At 44.5% G+C, this 20,108-nt stretch overlaps 1 protein-coding gene across 1 annotated transcript in view; it reads left to right on the top strand.

The window, feature by feature from the left end:
- The window catches only part of EGFR (epidermal growth factor receptor), a 200,354-nt gene that overhangs the window by 154,418 nt on the left and 25,828 nt on the right, over nucleotides 1-20,108 (top strand). Inside the window, exons 9-19 of the mRNA XM_044245680.1 lie at nucleotides 1,757-1,883; nucleotides 1,979-2,052; nucleotides 2,860-2,950; nucleotides 5,837-6,036; nucleotides 6,958-7,090; nucleotides 9,079-9,169; nucleotides 11,408-11,565; nucleotides 13,721-13,759; nucleotides 16,249-16,390; nucleotides 17,229-17,351; nucleotides 18,028-18,126. Of these exons, the coding sequence (XP_044101615.1) occupies nucleotides 1,757-1,883; nucleotides 1,979-2,052; nucleotides 2,860-2,950; nucleotides 5,837-6,036; nucleotides 6,958-7,090; nucleotides 9,079-9,169; nucleotides 11,408-11,565; nucleotides 13,721-13,759; nucleotides 16,249-16,390; nucleotides 17,229-17,351; nucleotides 18,028-18,126 (1,277 nt within the window). The remainder of the gene's footprint in view (nucleotides 1-1,756; nucleotides 1,884-1,978; nucleotides 2,053-2,859; nucleotides 2,951-5,836; nucleotides 6,037-6,957; nucleotides 7,091-9,078; nucleotides 9,170-11,407; nucleotides 11,566-13,720; nucleotides 13,760-16,248; nucleotides 16,391-17,228; nucleotides 17,352-18,027; nucleotides 18,127-20,108) is intronic.

Below are 20,108 nucleotides of genomic sequence, written 5' to 3'. Positions count from 1 at the left end.
GTACCCCAGGGTAAGGAAAGTGGTGCCAGGGAAGTCTAGGGGTGCATATACAGTTAACTCTGGATTTAGAATTTAAGTAACCCCACCACACTGTCACACACAAGCAGAGAGAGCCTGAATATTCTCTCCAACCCATGGAATTCTCTGCCAGACCTGTAATTAAATGGCAAGTCTTCATAGGGCCCCCTCATTCTCCATTGTCAGCCAGACCCTGTGAATCCTAAAGAAGCCTGGCCCTGAGTCCCATAACCCACAGTGTGTTAGATGCAGCCCTAGAAGGCTGGTTGAGCCCTTCAACCCAGGACTCCTTAGAGCAGCTCCTCAGAACCAGAGAGAAACATGGCCCACAGGGTGAGCCTGGAGACCCAGTCTTGGCCACCGGAGTCCGCCAGGGCCATTTTCCTTACGAGCAACAAGGGACTCCCAGTGGAGTGGAGCGCAAGATCATGGGGGACGGGGTGGGAGGGGGCGGGGCAGCAGAGCTTAACTGCTCCTCCTAGAACCCGGGGCGAGGAAAGAACAGGACCTTATCCTGAGCAATGAGATTTCCAGTGATTATACTTCAAAGTCAAGATAAGTCTGGAAGATAGGTACCAAAATTGCTCTGCAAATTCTAGAGGGAGAATTACAACAGATAAGCGGACTTTAGGGTGGAGATGGCATTTGAGATGGAAATTTAGGAGTGGATATAAATTAATAAAGGGGCTTGGAGTGTGGAAAAGGGCCTTTGAGACTGATGTAGCAATAGGACACAGATCAAAGCATTTGGTTCAAGTAAACACAGGGGAAGAAAAGCAGTTTATCTGATAAAAGTTATTATAGTATTCCCTATGACGTAATATAAGACAACCATTAAAAATCATGTTTGTAAATAGTTTTTATAATATGAGGAACATTCACAGCAGAAGATGTAAAAGAAACAAAACACACAAAAAAACCCGACATAATCTGGTATGACATAACCCTGGAGGGTAGCTGGAAATAACATTTCTCAAAATATCCTGCAGTGGAAACTCTGGTCATTTTGGTCCCTTGATTCTACTTTGCAGCATTCTCAAATGAACACATCTTGCTCTTTTTAATAAAAATAATCCAGATCCATTGTTTCTTTAAAATAGACAATGAGGTGTGCCTGGGTGGCTCAGTGGGTTAAAGCCTCTGCCTTCAGCTCGGGTCATGATCCCAGGGTCCTGGGATCGAGCCCCGCATCGGGCTGTCTGCTCAGCAGGGGGCCTGCTTCCCCTCCTCTGTCTCTGCCTGCCTCTCTGACTACTTGTGATCTCCGTCTGTCAAATAAATAAATAAACTCTTAGAAAAAAAATAAAATAGACAACGAGCTGTAACCCAGGTTAGGACCATAAAAAGGTGTTGAGTTTTAGTGAGAGGAGTGACTTGATGAGATCTGGGCAGAGGTGGCCCTGGCGTCAGCAGCTGGATCCCATTGCCAAGGAGGGATGGGGGAGAGCAGTTGGGCTAAGTCCTAAAGTGGGAATATCGTGAGGAGGAGAATGCAAGCCCAGCTGAGGGCATCACCAGCCATGAGGACGCCATCGCCTTCTCCAGCCACCCAAAGCCCAAGCCCTCACCCTCATTACTGGTACCAGCGGGCCTGCATTCCTGTCGAAGGAACGAGTGATGGCGTGCAGGGACGGACTCATGGCTACAATTCTCTTCCCGCTCTCCTCTGCGCGGGGAACCCGAGCTCTTCTGAATTCAACATGTGTGAAGGGAATAAACATCTCCCTTATCTTTACAGTGTGTAATGGAATAGGCATTGGCGAATTTAAAGACACACTTTCCATAAATGCTACAAATATTAAACACTTCAAAAATTGCACGTCGATCAGTGGAGATCTTCATATCCTGCCTGTAGCGTTTAGAGGGTAAGTAACAGAGGAAGTGACTGAAACAGGGAAACGCAAAATCCACTTTGTTCACGAGCAGACACTGTTAATGATCATTCTGTTACTTGTTTCAGTGACTCCTTCACGCGTACTCTGCCTCTCGATCCAAAGGAACTGGACATTCTAAAAACTGTAAAGGAAATAACAGGTGTGTGCGGCTACCATGTCACATGAACATGAATGGGAAATGGGTGTTTTAAAGAGAGAACTGGTGGCTGCCTCTGCTTCTCAGCATCATAAAAACATTTCTTCTGAACTTCTATCATTAATGACTCGTGAGTTCTTTGATAGTTTTCACGATCGCAATTTCCCCTGCATGGAAGGGGTGAGCACTTTAATCAGAGCCTTGAGTCATCCCTGTGAACATGTTTCATCCTTGTCTCCTCAGCCCTGGCCAGACGTCCTGATGACCCAGTGACGTTTGAGGGTGAGGGGAAAAGAAGGGCAGAACCCCGAGGGAACAACACAGGCTCTCGGGCCCACAGACTGGCCCTCATGTGCCTGCCCTCTCCCCTAAAAAGGGAGTAATTGAACCTAAATAACAAGACTGTTTTGAGGATTGGAATTAAGTAAGGAAAATATGTGAATCTCCTTCTGTGTGCTGATAGCTCAAAACATGGTGGTTGCCGTCAAGAGCGGGGAGGGTTTGGGTCATCAGCTTTGGAGCCCGGCCCGTCTGTCAGGACCATGGCACCATGGGATGGCTGTGAGGGAAGCTGGGTGGTAGGAGGGAGATGCAGCAAGGGATGGGAATTCTATAAGAGAGGCAGATGCCCACTGTAAAATTGTGCCTTGGCTTCTATCTACCCATGGGTAGATTCTCAGTGAAGATAACAAAAAGAATCAAATCTTCACCTCTCCTGCTCAAATAACAATGTCTCAAGATTCCTAAAATGTCTCCTAAAGAAGACATTTCTAAGTGGTAGGTGTCTGAGCTTTCCTCTTGCCTTTCTAGGGTTTCTGCTGATTCAGGCCTGGCCCGAAAACAGGACTGACCTCCATGCTTTCGAGAACCTAGAAATCATACGTGGAAGAACAAAGCAACAGTAAGTTGACCCTGCACAATGCCTGGTAGATTATTTATTTATCTATTCTGAAAATAAGACCCCATGAAGAGTTTGAAGTTAGACTTAACACAGCTGTTATAAAGACCCACCAGAGAGCTTGGACAATTGTTAACCTCTCACCTCCGCATGGTACGAGGACAAAAGGGCGGAATTACCATTGGTGCCTTGGTGTTGACTCCAGCACAAGACATCACTCAGATTTAGCCGTTTGCCTGTGAGCGCCATGTTGCACTTAACTGTTGCATCTTCTCAGTCCCTTCTCATCTCTAACCATCCCAACTTCTACTCTTCTCCTTTATAGCCTTGACAGTTTTACCAAGTGCTGGTCAAACATTCTGTAGAATGGCTAATGTTTCCTCATGATTTGATTGAGGTTGTGCATTTTTGGCAAGAAGAGCACTGAGGTGACATGCCCTTATGAGCACATCTTATCAGAGGGAGTGGAGAGACTTTTTAACATTAAGTGTTTTGTTCAGGATTGCCACTTTTCCAACTCTGACAGAAAAAAAAGTATATGCTTACATATAAGTATCTTTGGTATGGTAAGAGTAATAATGAGTTTTGTGGGGAGGAAGAGTTTGAGAATCTCTTTGTCAAACCTGCCTTAGAAACAGTCTGATTCTGGGGTCCTGAGATCAAGCCCCACATCGGGCTCCCTGCTCAGCAGCAAGCCTGCTTCTCCCTCCACCCTTCCCTCTGCTTGTGTTCCCTTTCTCTCTGTGTTGCTCTCTGTCAAAATTTATTTTAGGGGCGCCTGGGTGGCTCAGTGGGTTAGAGCCTCTGCCTTCGGCTCAGGTCATGGTCCCAGGGTCCTGGGATCGAGCCCCCGCATCGGGCTCTCTGCTCATCAGGGAGCCTGCTTCCCTCTCTCTGTTTCTGCCTGCCTCTCTGCCTACTTGTGATCTCTGTCCATCAAATAAAAAATAAAAAAAAAATCTTAATAATCTACCAAAAAAATTATTTAAAAATCTTTAAAAAAACAAAACAGCCTGATGCTTAGAAATATTACTCGTTAATTGACCCTAAAACATGATGTTCAATATTAAAGAATATCAGAACAAGTACACATAAAATATATACTGCTTTTTAAAAACCATCTTGGCTATGCATCTCTGATACTAATTGCGCAGAAAAACCCTTTTGTTCTGAGTTCTCAAAAATACTTCTTTTGCCCAAGATTCATGCAGAGACAAGAGAGATCAGTTTTTTTGGGTGACAGGGATGTACCACTTGACTTAGTTTTAGGAATTTAAATAAAATTAGAATCACTTTTTTTTTTCTTTTCACATTTAATGAGGAGTCCAGTGACACACAGGGACAGGGTGACCACCAGCTCCAGGTGTGGCTCACCAGGGGAAGGGGACTCCGGCTTTGTTCAAGGTTCTAGGCTTCTGTGGGCACATGGCAAGAGAGAATTTCTAAATGGTAGTGCTACAGGTCTCCTACACAGGCCTCCTCGCTTTCCTCAGGAGCCAGTTTGTGGGAAGGGAGGAGGAGGAGAATGGTGTCAGGAGAGAAAGAGAAACAAGGAGAGCAGGAATCTTCGCATTAAACTTGTCATCTTACCTGATCTCTCCTCATTCAGTGCTGTCTCCACTGGTCCATTTTCTGTCCTGGTGTCCCGTGAGCTTCCTAAAAGTACAGATCTCTTTCCTATGGTTTTCCATCATTTGCAGACAACAACCAAGCTCAAGGTGTCCAAAGTCTTCTGTGCTCTTGCCTCCTCCACCTTCCCCGGACCTATTGCCCAGGCCTCCCCACTTTCAGGTTTCTGCTCCAGTAGAAGCCCCTGGTTCTCAGCACCTATCAGCTGCTTTCTTGCCTTCCCGCCCTGCCTGGTGGTTCAAGACTTCCCTCCCTTCAGCGTGAATTACTTTCATCCAGTCACTTGATGGAAACCCATTGATAGCCATATAGAGTTCTAGCACAGAGTTGGGTCATTTGAATGTTTGTTCAATAAATGGATGGGTGGTGAATGGATCAGTGCATCAGTGGATGGATGAATGGATGGATGGGTGGATGGATGGATGGATGAGTGGGTGGTTGGATGGATGAATCCATGAATGAATGGGTAGATGAGTGGGTAGATGGGTGGATGGATGGCTGGATGGGTGAGTGGGTGGACGGATTGTGAATCCATGGATGAATACATAGATGAGTGGTAGTTGGATGGATAGGTGGATGTGTGGATGCATAGATGAGAACATAGATGGGTGGAGATAGATGAACAGAGAGGTGGAAGGCTGGATGGATGGATGGACGCATGCATCCATAGATAAGTGGATGGACAGGTCGAGAGACAAATGGGTGAGTGGGTGGATGGATTGTGAATTTATGGCTGAATAGATAGGTGAGTGGGCAGATGGACAGATGGGTGGATGGATGGATGAAGAAAGAGGTGGAAGGCTGGTTGGACGCATGCACGCATAGATGAGTGGATGGACCAGTGGATGAATAGATGGGTGAGTGGCTGGATGGATAGATGAATGGGTGGGTGGGTGGATGGAAAAAATGAACTTGTGATTTTTTTTTTCAAGTATTTGGATATTTAAAAGGTTAGAACATGCTTTCAATCCCCAGGCCAAAAAAAAAAATTGCAGTAAATATAATAATGACATTAACATTTATTCAGCCCCCCATATGCCACTGAAGTCAAAAATACTCAGTGAACAAGGAACTAGCTTTTCCCTATTGCTTAAAAAAGCCTCTTATAAGTTGCAAGAAAGACATACTACAGTATGACTTACAGTCACTGGCAGGCAGTTTGTAGTAAACATCAGGTGGTCCAGAAAATAAAAATAAGGTTTTTAGTGATAGAATCTTTTTGTAATTGTTCACAATGTTATGTTTCTTTCTCCACTGTAGTGGTCAGTTTTCTCTTGCGGTCGTCGGCCTGGACATAACATCCTTGGGCTTACGCTCCCTCAAGGAGATCAGTGATGGGGATGTGATCATCTCGGGAAACAAAAAATTGTGCTATGCAAATACAATAAACTGGAAAAAACTATTTGGGACTTCAAGTCAGAAAACCAAAATTATAAACAACAAAGATGAAAAAGGCTGCAGTAAGTAATTACTCTGGCTGATTGTGGAGATGGTTCCCTTGGGTCGTTTATTTTAATCTAGAATATTCCCAAACATTTCAGTTACATTTTCATTCCTGAAGAAGCAGATTAAAAGAAATCTGTGTATTCCTAATTTGTGAAGTTACCATATCAAATTCCTTGGAATTGTTTCCAGTTCGCGTATTTCACAGGATGAATTTGCCTTGAGGCTTAAGCTATCGATCATTTGTAATTAATGGAAATCAATTTTGTATTATTTTGCCTGTTAGCCATAGGTTTCTCCCTGTTCATTTCAGCCTCTGATGACTGTAGCTAGCAACACACACACACACACATGCATACACACACATGCACACGCCTGCAGATTGAATGAACATTTTACGCTGACATTTCCTAGTCTGATTGGGGAGCCATAGGCCACTGTGGAAGCTGGGCATGTGCACTGTCTGGTCACTGGGAGAAGCAGGTCTGCGTTCGTGCCCCAATTCTAGCCCTTCTAGCTTCCAGACCTTGATCGGTTTACATAGTTTCTTCAGGATTTGGCTTTCTCAGTGATACTTGCTGCCAGTGAGAGAATGAAATGAAATTTTTACATGTAAAACTCTTGACCCTGGGCCCAGCACATGGCAGGAACCACAAACCTTCCCAGTGTTTCCATCATCTGTGACATTCATCAGCGGAATGCTGCCCAGGTCCAGTCCAGGAACCCTTGACTCCCAGTGGGGAGAAGGGAACTTGCATTTGACCTCGAGAAGCCAATTGGGTGTCCCTGCTTCTTGGCCCCCTTCCCCTCTGCACGTCCATGCTGCTCAAGGTCACAAAGAACCCAGCACCTCATTTACCGGTGTGGGTACGTTCACGCTTGGCCCCTCTAGTCACAGTGCCGCAGCTGACCCCTTGTGGCTCACCCTGTCTTCCCAGAGGCCATGGGCCACGTCTGCCATCCTTTGTGCTCATCAGAGGGCTGCTGGGGCCCAGAGCCGAAAGACTGTGTGTCCTGCAGAAACGTCAGCCGGGGCAAGGAATGTGTGGAGAAGTGCAATGTTCTGGAGGGGTAAGGTTCTTTTGTACCCCCTTGATTTTGCTAAAAGATAAGGAGATTGTTTTTCTAGGTTTATGGTTGTTCACATTGATCCTATTCCATTTTTTTTTTTCTTTTCCTTTTTTCCTTTTTTTTTTTTTTTGGTTGTATATTTGTTGACAGCTGTTAATCACAAAAGGAAATGAACAAACAGTTTTCATGACTTACGCCAATCCACCAATTTATAGAGTCTCTGTTTTGGAAATCTCTGCTATTTTTCTAAGCCACACAAAGTTCCCGAGACAGACGAGAAAATTATAAGTGGTTCGTATGGCCGAGACCATAATCATCTACTTTTCTTTGCGAGACACTCTCCCTACTGTGTCCAAAGCAATATAAATTACATTTCCCCGTTAATTTTTTGTTTTGTGTTCAAGAAATATAGAACCATGCATATAACTTTAAATGTAACCATGGACAAAGGAATAAAAAACCACATAACCACTCTTGAATTTATCTGCAATCAGTAAAAAGTACAGTCTGTCGATTCTCTGGGAATCTTGAGATGGATATAAAGCTTTGAAGGTCCTCGAATAATGACTAAAAATAAATTAATAGGAAAGTACAATTGAAGGACAGAGGCAGAAGCTTTTTTTTTTTTTTTTTTAAACTTAACGGGAAATTTTGTCAGAGAGAAGGAGCCATAGGAATTACATATGAGTACAGGAAACCTCCCTTCTTGTTTCACTGTCGGGGTCTGGGCCATAGCACAGATCCAGAAATATTCAGGAGCAAGATGAGTAGACCAAGTCCAGTTCTGTATGAACCCTTTAGCAGATCGGCTCAGTAACCTGACCGAGTACGTTGTATAATTGACAGTGTTGTTTCAACAAGAAATATCCGTGCAATCCTTACTGCTCCAAAAGAGACGTGAGTCTCATGGTTTCTACATCTTTTTAAAGAGAGATGGAACTGGGGCACCTGGGTGGCTCAATGGGTTAAGCATCTGCCTTCGGCTCAGGTCATGATCAAGCCCCACATCAGGCTCCCTGCTCATCCGGGAGCCTGGTTCTCCCGCACCCCCTCCCCCAACCCACCACTTGTGCGTACTCTCTCTCTCACATAAATAATACAATCTTTAAAAAAAGGTAGGGGGGGAGAAGGAATTCAAATAACCATGTTGGTGGTCCCTTTCTGTTAAGAACATCGGTGTCTGGTAACAAGTACTCAGCCTGCAGGATGGGCTCCTCCCACAGGCGTTGTAACTCAGGGAAGGAAAAAACCAATTGGGCATATTTGGTTTAATTGAGGACATGAGGGAGGACTTGGGGAACATGTTGTGGGGTGAGGAGTGTTTACTCCTTGTTCACTGGAGTGAAGACCTGTAGTTAATTCCCAGGCAGCTTTCAACCTCAGTACCTGCCACCACTGTTCTGTCTTTTCAATCCAACATGGTCTTCTTGCTTAACATTGATCTGGACATCCTGAGGAACAGCGAAACTCTTAAAAGCAAAATTTTTCACACCTCTATTGCACACTTATGGTTTTTGTTAATAACCATGGAGTACGTTCTAACGTCTCTCCTTTCTTTTCCTGTATATTCATCTACGGTTAATCATATCTCTCCAGCTTGCTTTAAATATCTATGAATCTGATGTTGGGGACGAGGTCTCCTCTTAAGGACTATGACCTTTTTCATGTATTGGCTTGTTTGCCCAAGAGACAAAAACTGTGCCTTGTAGAAAAATGCAGGGAAGATGTTTGGATTATGAATGAAGATTGTGTATTTGTTGAGGGGGAAGATGACCAAGGATTCAGTTAATACAGTCACTTTATGATCTCACCGTAGAGTCCCGATTCCCCATAGCTGCATGTTGACCTGAAATTTTTTGGTATTGCTGGAAAAGAGGATTTGCATCCTTTGAAATTTCAGACGGATTAACTCAGATGGTTGTAGCCACCCAGCATTTTGAAGCAGGATCTCTAGAGACGGTGCTGATCAGTTTCCTTTCTTCTCTCAGGGAGCCAAGGGAGTTTGTGGAGAACTCCGAGTGCATACAGTGCCACCCGGAATGCCTGCCCCAGCCCATGAATGTAACCTGCACAGGACGGGTGAGGAGTGCATTTGATGTTATCCCCTCCTACATCGTAGGGAGAAAGCTCCCAGCAGTAGAATCACAACACTAAGCCAACATGTGACCTCACAGCTGCGTCCCAGAGAGGCTGTGGTTGAGCTGACGTCATCACACACCCCATTGCGCAGGAGCACTCACCCTTCCTGTCCAGCACCTCCTAACAAGTTTAATAACATCTACTCTTTCACCAGCAGGCCTGTGGTAGACTGCGTACCTTGTCAGCCAGTTGTCACCATTTCTGACATCTGTCGTCATTGCCTCATCACTTTAATCAAACATCCTCAATTCTGATTTAACATCAGTTCACAACTATTCAAAGCATTTTTTTTTTATTTCGTGTAAATCTTTATCATTTTTATTATGTTCAGTTAGCCAGCATATAACACTTTGTTAGAATTTGATGGAGGGTTCAACAGTTCATTAGCTGTGTATAACACCCAGTGCTCATCACATCACGTGCCCTCCTTAATGCCCATCACCCAGCTACCCAATCCCCCCACTCCTTCTGAAACCCTCAATTTGTTTCCCAGAGTCCAGAGTCTCTCATGGTTTGTCTCCCTCTCTGATTTCTTCCCATTCAGTTTTCCCTCCCTTCCCCTGTGGTCCTCCACACGATTCCCTATGTTCCACATAAGAGTGAAACAATGATAATTGTCATTCTCTGACTGACTTATTTTACTTAGCATAATCCTCTCCAGTTACATCCCCCTCGACGTAATGGTACATATTCATCCTTTCTGATGGCTGAGTAAATTCCATTGTATACATGAACCACATCTTCTTTATCCTTTCATCTGTTGAAGGGCATCTCGGCTTCTTCCACAGTTTGGCTATTGTGGACATTGCCACTATGAACACTGGGGTGCATGTGCCCCTTCTTCTCACAACATCTGTATCTTTGGGGTAAATACCTAGTAGTGCAACTGCTGGGTCATAGGGTAGCTCTATTTTTAACGTCTTGAGGAACCTCCACACTGTTTTCCAGAGTGGCTTCCCCAGCTTGCATTCCCACCAACAGTGTAAGAGGGGTTCCCTTTCTCCACATCCTCACCAACATCTGTTGTTTCCTACCTTGTTAATTTTTGCCATCTAACCAGTGTAAGGTAGTATCTCATTGTGGTTTTGATTTGTATTTCCTGATGCCGAGTGATGTTCAACATTTTTTCATGTGTCTGTTAACCATTTGTATATCTTCTTTGGAGAAGTGTCTGTTCATGTCTTATGCCCATTTCTTGACTTTTGTGTGTGTGTTTTTTGTGTGTGTTGAGTTTGAGAAGTTCAGAGCATTTCTAAAGAAACACCTAGCAAAACTTTCCAAAATTCAGTTTTCTATCTACGTGATATTTTAAAGAATAGAAATGAGAATTCAGGTCCCCCATCACACCAGTATCCTAACTGTGGTTAATCCTTAATATTATGTATAAGGACATGTGTGTGGATTTGAGCTTCAACAGCCATATGTAAATCTACTAATTAAAAATGTTTTTTAGAAGTTGTCTCTGAATTGGGCAGAAGGCTGTGTTTTGAGGCATAGGCTGCCAACATGGCAGGTTACAAAGTAAACCAATGGTTTATAAGTTCACATGGTGTTAGGGTACATTTTCATCGAGATAAATCAGTTGGTGATACTGACTTTAGTCATCTGATGGCTCTGGTTCTGAGAATACTCAGTCTTTGAACAAAACAGGGACATCCCTCCCTGCCCATTTCATTTCAGTCCCTTTGTGAAGCGTGCAGGTACCAGAATCAAAGTTAGCACAGTCCATTGTTCATTTTGCCACCACCTTGTTGTCCCTAAAAATACAGAGATACAGGCTTTCTTGCATTTGCCTCAGCAAGTCTGGCTTCCCACAGTCTTCCTTTAAGTTCAAACATGTTATGCAAGAAAGTCCATCGGAGCAATAAAGATGTAAATGTACTCATAGACTAATTAGATGGTTTTGACAAAGACGGATGCCCATAATCTGTTAAGCAAAATGTAATGAAGTATTTAGTATAGTTATATATGAAATGTCTTTAAAGTTGGGAAGACTTTATAGTGAGCTGTTAGCAGCGGCCCTGTCAAGCGATAGCAATCCCAGATGAGCCTGTCGTTTTTCTACTTGAAGAACTTCTATTATTATTTGGCTGTTTTCACAATAAGTATTTTAAGTAACAAGTTCAGTTTTGAAAGAGAAAGACACATATATAGAGAGGTCGTCCTCGATCTTGACAGGGACCAGACAGCTGCGTCAAGTGTGCGCACTACATCGACGGCCCGCACTGCGTCAAGACCTGTCCGGCTGGCATCATGGGAGAGAACAACACCCTGGTCTGGAAGTTTGCAGACGCCAATCGCGTGTGCCACCTGTGTCATTCCAACTGTACCTATGGGTGAGTGAGAGCATGTCAGGTGAAGAAGCAGGACAGAAGTGTTTCTGTTCTAATTATATGTAACCGAAAAGAATGAATCGAGTGGAAGATAGGGAGCAATTTTTCTGACGCAATTAAAGGATAATATGCGATGGCCTCTTTACTTCGTATTTAGCAGTCATTTCTGCAAATCAGCTTTCCCAAAGATCTCTTCATCTCACTACTCAAATCGACTCTCTGCTAGCACCTGGCCTGTCTCTGTCCTTGCCAGTCACCTCTTCAGATGTAAACTGGCCTTTCTCAAACATCCCTGCATGTGGTCCCCAAATTCACAATTTCCATTTGCACTCACTTTGCAGAGTGTTCCCTTTTGGGGGACTGCCAGGCATGGTGAGGGGTTGGGATAAAGGGAGTGAGCAGAGATATTTTGAGTAGGGTATGAGTTTATCAGTCAGTGGTCATTCATCAATGATGCCTTTTGTCTTTGACTTTGGTTTCTGTAGGAGATAATAGAGTGTGCATCCCACAGCCTGAAAAGCCTGTGTGTGTGTGTGTGTGTGTGTGTGTGAGAGAGAGAGAGAGAGAGAGTGTGTGTGATGTAGAGAGGAAGGCCCAAAGGCCCTGGGGGGAAAGGAGCAGGACAGTATAGAAATAAGGGCAGGGAACAGACCCTCTCCCTCCAAGAGAAGTGTACAGATCCCAGCCCTTGACTGAGATAGGAAATTGGGTGCTCGAAGGCACCCCCATCCCATTCGCAATTTGAAATGTAGTCCTTCATCCTTTCCCAGGCCACGAAATGGTCATCTCCCCTGCCTCCTTCTTCAAACTAAAATACAGCTGACACACAATGTTATATTTGTTTTAGGTGTAGAACATAGTGACTCAACAATACTATTCATTATGCAGGGCTCACCACAAAAAGTGTAGTCACCACCTGTCACCAGACAGAATTGTTACATTATTGACTGTATTTTCTATGCTGTACTCCTTATCCCCATCACTTAGTTGTTATAACTGGAAGTTTGTAGCTCTTAACCCCTTCAGACCCGTTGTGTCCCTCCCCCTCACTCCCTTTCCTCTGGTAGCCACAGGTTTGTGGTATTTATGTATTTACGTGTATTTATGAGTCTATCTCTGTTGTTGGTTTGTTCATTTGGGTTTTTTTTAGACCCTATATATAGATGAACTCTTACAGTATTTGTCCTTCTGTCTGACTCATTTCAGTTAGCATCACGCTCTGTCGGTCCATCCATGCACAGCAGCATGAGTTGTCTTTTCCATTTAATTAGAGTATTTTGCTTTCCTACTGATGTTTGTATTGGCAAATGCTGCTGTTCTCAGAGCCCACGGACTCTGCCTTTTTACATCATCCTGTAATCGAAATAAGGGATGGTGGCCTCCCCCACTAGAATGGGAGCCCAGCGGCTCAGGGGTCATGGAAGACCAGGGCTGTCTTTGCTGCATGTAACACATTTCCGTTGTTTCGGAGGGGATGAAGCCAGCTCCTCCCCTCACCCCTGGCTTTCTGGATCTGAAATCATCACTGTCATTTCCCTGCCACTGAGACTTGTCTTCCCTCATCTGTTCCTCCCTACCTGCTTCTTGATCAGTATGGCTCTAGTCTTGGGCCCTCTACTCCCTAGCCCATATAGACATCCCAGAGCCTGACGTGAGACAACTATACCTATATAACGAGGTGTACATCAAAGCATCTTAATAATAAAGGCCAGAAACTGTCCCCTTGGCTCAATGCTGGAACAGTCCCTGTCACAGAGTACACACTCAGAAATACTTGCTGGGAGAATGAATAAATGAAACAATGCAAAGTAGATTAACCACTGCCACAAAATGGGATTGCTGGTGATCTTAATGATTAGAGAGTAATTTAAATGTGTTGTCTTGTGACTTAATTAAAAACTTTTCTAAGAGCCGCCTGGGTGGCTCAGTCAGCTAAGCATCTGCCTTAAACCGGGGTCATGATCCCAGCGTCCTGGGATCGAGACCTACATGCTTCTCCTTCTCCCTCTGTCCCTCCCCCCTGCTCATGCTTTCTCTTTCTCGCTCTCCACTCTCTCTCAAATAAATAAATTAAAAAAAAAAAAAAAAAAAAAACCTCAGACAAAATACTGAAGAAGCAGAATGATTCAAATGTGTGTTCTTCTCTCCATTCCTACAGCTGTGACGGGCCAGGTCTTGAAGGCTGTACGATAGAAAGGTAAGTGTCGTTAATGGTGTCCAGCGGACCTTCTCAGAAATGTCCAAAGACTGTGAGGGCAGAGATAATACTTTCCCACACTTCTTTTCTTTAAGATTTTATTTATTTATTTGACAGACAGAGATCACAATTAGGCAGAGAGGCAGGCAGAGAGAGAAGAAGGGAAGCAGGTTCCCCGCTGAGCAGAGAGCCCAATGCGGGGCTCAATCCCAGGACCCTGGGATCATGACCTGAGCCAAAGGCAGGGGCTTTAACCCACTGAGCCACCCAGGCACCCCACTTTCCCGCATTTCTGATCGCCTTCTGCGTTGACAGGTTCTTCTCTGGGCCAGCATAACATCCCTGGCTGAGACCACCCTGCGGATTCCCCCCACCTCTCCCCTGCCTACTTTGTTGGTGTTTTCGGGGGAGGGGACGCAGGGTGTGAGCACTGGTCCCTGCTCTGTGCGGCACTAGCTCTCAGTGCCCAGTGCTTCTCTTTACATGGAGCCTGTTTCTGACTTCTTTGGTTACACCATTTCCTCAGATCTTTCTCCTAGCTTCTCTTCCTTTCGTCCTTGCTGACCCAGTGGACCGCATCTCAGACCTTCAAGTTTGATGAAGAGCTCCAGCTTGAGGTCATTTTTCTCCCCCACTAACCTATTCTAAACAATGACTTCCTTTCGCATTTCAATTCTGATTCATTTGCCATCATTGCTTGAAATGCTGTAGTAAGAAAAGCAGAACTGGGAATTCCTGGTCAGACTCATCAGAAAAGAGTGTGTGGTATTATCAATTAACAATGTCAAAAAAGGAATCTGAATTAGGCACAAGGCACCTCTTTGCCATTAACCAAATTTCCAGGCATCTCTTCCATTTCTAGTAATGTCTACACAGTCCCTTCTTCAACGACCTGGCTTCCGTGTTGGCTGTCTCTTCTGCCCCAGATTTAGCCATGATAATAAATCCTACCTACTATCAAGTGAAACATGAAAGACGAGTAAGGCAGTTTCTCAGAGATAAAGATTTCCTTTCATCCCTTCCTTTTTGCTGAGCCTACATCAGCAAAATTTGTCCTATCTTCACACTATAATCAGTATATTCATAATGAGGTTTTTCATCAAAGCCTCACCTTGAAACTAGTCTGTGACCATTCATTGTTATATTGACTCTACTTTTTCTTCTCTTCTTATTCACTTACCCTTAACTACAGTTCCCCACGGAACCCATGCGTACTCTGTAATTATTCTTTGTATCATTTTAGTGTTCCTTTCAATATAGTAAAAACTCATTAATGCAAACTGCATTAATTGAGGAGATGGCATAATGCAGGAGACAAGTTTTGCATTCACTAAGGAGAAAGTGTTGTAGATACCATTTTCATGAAGCACCTTTGACCCACTGACAAGAAATTTGTAAGGATGCTGGGATAGTTAAGTGCTAATGATGCTAATTAATCTTTGATATTCTTTAACATTTCTTCCAGAAAATATGAAGCTTGCCAGAAGCTCAAAGGGGATAGATACTTAAGAATAATAATTTTATAAAGATTCTAAATTCAGAATCCACAAATCCAGATAGCTCTTTTCCCCCAGTGAACTCCAGAACTTCTGTTGGAGGTTTTTGCTGTCCCTGAAATCGAGCACACCCATAGTGGGAAAAAGGAGTGCTGTAAAGTGGTTTGCTGATACACGGTGACATCACTGATTTATGACGATCATGCTTTTTATGGTGAAAGCCTATCACTTTATAACCTCCCCCATGCTTATTCATAAAGCATTCCACAGGGCTGTGGTCCCATCTTGAAAGCCAAGGACCCTTCAAAGAGGCTGAATGTTATGGAAAGGGTGCCTTCACCCAGGCAAGCCAGGAGACAATGCATGTCTTATGCAGTGGCCTTCTAGGCTTCAGATGAATGGAGAGATTCTGGGGGTAAATGCAGATTCATATGAAAAGCATTATGGGAGTCTGAGTTACTTTTTGAATTTTGTGGTTTCTTAATCAGTAGATTAAAATACAGTTGTCATATGGAGATGTCCGAAAGATACCTCAATTTAAAAAAATGTAAAAAAAGCTGGGAGGGAGGACCTTCTAATGCTCAAGAAGGTGGAAACGCTACCCTAGAAACTCTTGATGTTCTTTCCTCTCTTTAGAAGCCACGTGGTACCTGCTTTCTGAGATGACGTTGTTTGATGTCAAAGTGTCAAAAAATGTAGGAAATCATAAAATGCCAATGTAATGGGACACCTGGGTGGCTCAGTTGGTTAAGCCGCTGCCTTCGGCTCAGGTCATGATCCCAGAGTCCTGGGATCAAGTCCCACATCCGGCTCCTTGCTTGGCGGGGAGCCTGCTGCTCCCTCTGCCTCTGCCTGCCACTCTCTCTGCCTGTGCTCACTCTGGCTCCTCTATCTCTCTGACAAATAAATAAATAAAATCTTAAAAAAAAAAAGTGCCAATGTAATGAAATCTGTCCACAGGCCTCACTTTGCCATGTCTCCCTCTCATTCCAGGCCCCAGATCCCATCTATTGCCATCGGGATTGTGGGCGGCCTCTTCTTGGTGGTGATGGTGGCCCTCGGGGTGGGCCTCTTTTTGCGCCGGCGCCATATTGTCCGGAAGCGTACCCTTCGTAGACTGCTGCAAGAAAGAGAGGTGAGTGGGTGCCCAGGCCCGGCATGTCCTGCCCATGCCCCTATCCCAGCTTCCTGGACAGAAACAAGGGCTCTCCTGCCATGTCTTGCCCTTTGAGATTTTGTATTTTAAGTATGTGTTTGTATTATTATGTTTTATTTCTGATGGTGGAAAAACCAGAAAGAATCTCTGAATGTCCCATTATAAACAATTAGTCCCATTTGGGTACAGCTCTGGAATGAATTAAGTCTCACAACATAGCTACCAATCCGTGGAGAGTCCTGTGTAAATACAACATGCATATATGTGCACGGAAAGGCTTGCCCATAGGTGTTGGTTCCTGGGAAAGCACGTGGTTGAGAAGTTAACTGTGGAAAATCCCATTGTCTACACAGTGCTGTTCCCTTTTGAGCTCTGTATGTGACTCATGTGAATGGGTCCTCAGCTGGCATCCTCATCCTGCAGAGTGTCAGAAGCCAGAGTCCCTGGGAGGAGAGAACCACAGCAGCTCATAGCATAAAGGCATTTGTGTGTTAGGATGCCCAACAGGCTACCAAAATGACCAACCCTCTAAAAGGTTTCCTCACCAAAATTCTCTCAATCCAGCTAATTGGAAGTAGAAATCGCATTTGTTGAAATGGAGCTGTTCTGTTCAAGGACTCCTTTACCAGGGAGTCCCTTTGTCAACATACCTTTCATGAAGTTCTTTGAGAAGGTGTGCATTTCTTCTTTCGAGTGAGTGTGGCAGGTTCTTTGGGCTGAAGCACATCCACGCATGGCTGTGTCTGGGCTTGGCCAATGCCCGCTTCCACACGGGCCCGAGCGTTGACAAGTGGCTTTTCTTCCTTATCTCTCACAGCTTGTTGAGCCTCTTACGCCCAGCGGAGAAGCTCCCAACCAAGCTCTCTTGAGGATCTTAAAGGAAACAGAATTCAAAAAGATCAAGGTGCTGGGCTCTGGAGCATTTGGCACAGTGTACAAGGTGAGGCCACCAGGACGCCGAGACTTCTGGGGATGTGGGTTGATGCACAGATCTAGAGTTCTGGGCTGTCTTCTGTGTATCAACTTCATCTACTCTTTGTGTTGCTCATGGTTTGGACATTCCAATGTCTTCTTCAAGTTCTCAAGAGGAAATCTTGTATAATCATGGTGACAAATTAAATGGTCCTGTGGGACCCATATACAGTCGTCAAAAGTTTCCAGGGATGATAGTGGTGACTTTGTAAAGGGGTGGGTGGCAGAGAGGGAGTCTGAAGAAGGGCTGCCTGTCACTCTGTGACAGTGTCCAAATGAAGTCCAAGTCAAAACAGCTCCTCTTAATTTGTTTTTTTCTGGATCCTATTACATCAGGTTTAATTTCAGTGAGCCTGACACCCAGTAGCTCAGAATTCTGGACAAAATGATCCACGCTGGTGCTGTAACTGACACAGGCTTAGGGATTTTTTTAAACTAATGACTCTGATTCGTGGAACATGATAGCAGGAGAGCTGCTGAGATGTCATGACTCCCAGCACTGATGGCCTCGGAATACAGAGCTGTGCTCAAGGTCCCTCGCCCTTTGGGACAGGGTCACTGGTAAAGTCTGTCTGTCTCACGAGTCAGCATATTGCATAGTATGACAATTGCCAGTTAATGTCTTTTCTCCCTCCTCATCACAGGGACTCTGGATCCCAGAAGGTGAGAAAGTTAAAATTCCCGTGGCCATCAAGGAATTAAGAGAAGCCACATCTCCGAAAGCCAACAAGGAAATTCTTGATGTAAGTTTCTCCTTTGTTCTCTAGTTTTCCATAGGCCTGGACGTCAGAAGCCACATTTTCTGGTGTCTAACAGCTCATTGTCCCATTTTAGACTTCTTTTCATCATCTCATTCTAGCTGTTCACTTTCATATCTTTTTTCTTTCTAAATGCCGTTGGTGTAATACCCTCTCAGGGTTTCTTCTGTAGAGAAGAGTCACATCTTCAATTCTGCTCTCTCTCTCCCTTCCAAAATGATAGAAACTCAGTCGTTAAATGTCCAGCAAGGGCCAGTCTCAGGACTAGTTGCTTTGCACACACACTCACAGTGAACCCTCCTGACCAGCCTGTAGCGATAAGAAGGTTGCTCACGTTTACGTGGTTGGCATAGGATTCCAGCCCATCGCTCTTTCTGCCTTCGAAACGCATTTCCATTTGGCTCCACCAGGTTATCTTTGAAATGGCTTTTTTAAAGGTGCCTGGGATTACAGTATGATGCTTCATAAACTCCAGAAACAGTTGCCCATCTTCCGTACTTGCCCCCAAATAATGTGTATGTTATTTCTGGTGTCCTTTTTTAGTTTCTAGAGTAAGACTTAGGAATGTTCCACAAGATTATTTTCATTTCTTTATTTGAATCCCACTGAACTTTCTTCACCTTTTCTGAACCCTCACTAGCCAATAAGCGGGCTACATCCTCTTAAACAGAGGTTGGCCAAAAGAGGGGCCACCATGGAATGTGGGAGAGCCCGCTTCAAGGGATACTCAGGAAAATCCACTGGACAGATGGGGTCTTGTTGTTAACACCGTTAGCCTTTGAGTATGGTGGGACAAGACAAACATTTGCTCTCGTCCCAAGGCAGAGCCAGAGAAAGAGAAGGTAGGGAGGCTTAGTGGGAGGTTAGGGAAACAGAGTCAGAGAAAACAAAATGGCCGCCTCAGAAATCTTGAGAATTTAGTTGTCCTGTAGTCAGGAAGGACAAGAGCCAAATGTAATATTCCCCACTCTCGCTTCTAACCCACACATTATATACCAAGCAAGGCCTTTTAGAAAACTGTTTTTCGACACAGTGAACTTGCCAGTGGCATGACCACTCTAGACTCCAAATTCTTCCCACAGGCTTCTTTCCTTTACTATTATGGGGAGAGTCCCACTCTGGCACGCTTCTCTGGGAAAGATGACATATTAGTACAAAGCAACAGCCAACTGGAGGTACTTATCAAGCAAAATTATCTTTCTTTTTAATGGCTTACAAGTTCACGTGCAGTCCTGTTAGCTTTACATCAACTCATGTCAGCATAACCGCGAGAAATACATTTGGGATGTCTCTTCAGCTAGAACCTAGAGCTGCCTCACCTATACTGCTAAACAGAAAATATTTTTTTGCCAAATTTGCTTCCTTAATTCATTCTTCTTTATTCAAGACTTTCTAAGAAAGCTCACAGAACAACGCTGAGGTGTGGGTTTCAGCAATATTTGCGACGCAGAGTAAGGGTCGCTTTTGAGGACAATGGCTCTGCTCTGGGAGGGAAGTAGTTTTCACTGCCAAGGACCTCCCAGACCCCGAAAACTGGGGGAGATCTGCTTTTGTGAGGTACAGGGTGGGGGAGATAAACACTGAGAAGTCTAAAAAGGGAGTCCCTCTTTTCCTCTTGTTTCGTCTCTCTCCGGCTCTCTTCTGTCTCCAATTTTTTTTTTTTTTAAGATTTTATTTATTTATTGGTCAGAGACAGACAGAGAGAGAGCGAGAGCGAGCGAGCACAGGCAGACAAAGAGGCAGGCAGAGGCAGAGGGAGAAGCAGGCTCCCTGCCGAGCAAGGAGCGCGATGCTGGACTCGATCCCAGGACCCCGGGACCATGACCTGAGCCGAAGGCAGCTGCTCAACAATTTTTGGAAAAGTTTTGTTTGTTTTGTTTTATTTTGTTTTGGGGTCCCCCCCCCAGTGTTCCTGGGATGTAACAGACACACAGCACAGTGTAAGCTGAATTAATACAGCAGGATGG

Source organism: Neovison vison, chromosome 4 (genome assembly GCF_020171115.1).
Source record: "Neovison vison isolate M4711 chromosome 4, ASM_NN_V1, whole genome shotgun sequence".
In the NCBI taxonomy this organism is placed as follows: domain Eukaryota; kingdom Metazoa; phylum Chordata; class Mammalia; order Carnivora; family Mustelidae; genus Neogale; species Neogale vison.
Note: the sequence above shows the minus strand (reverse complement) of the source record. Positions and strands in the feature narration are given on the sequence as shown.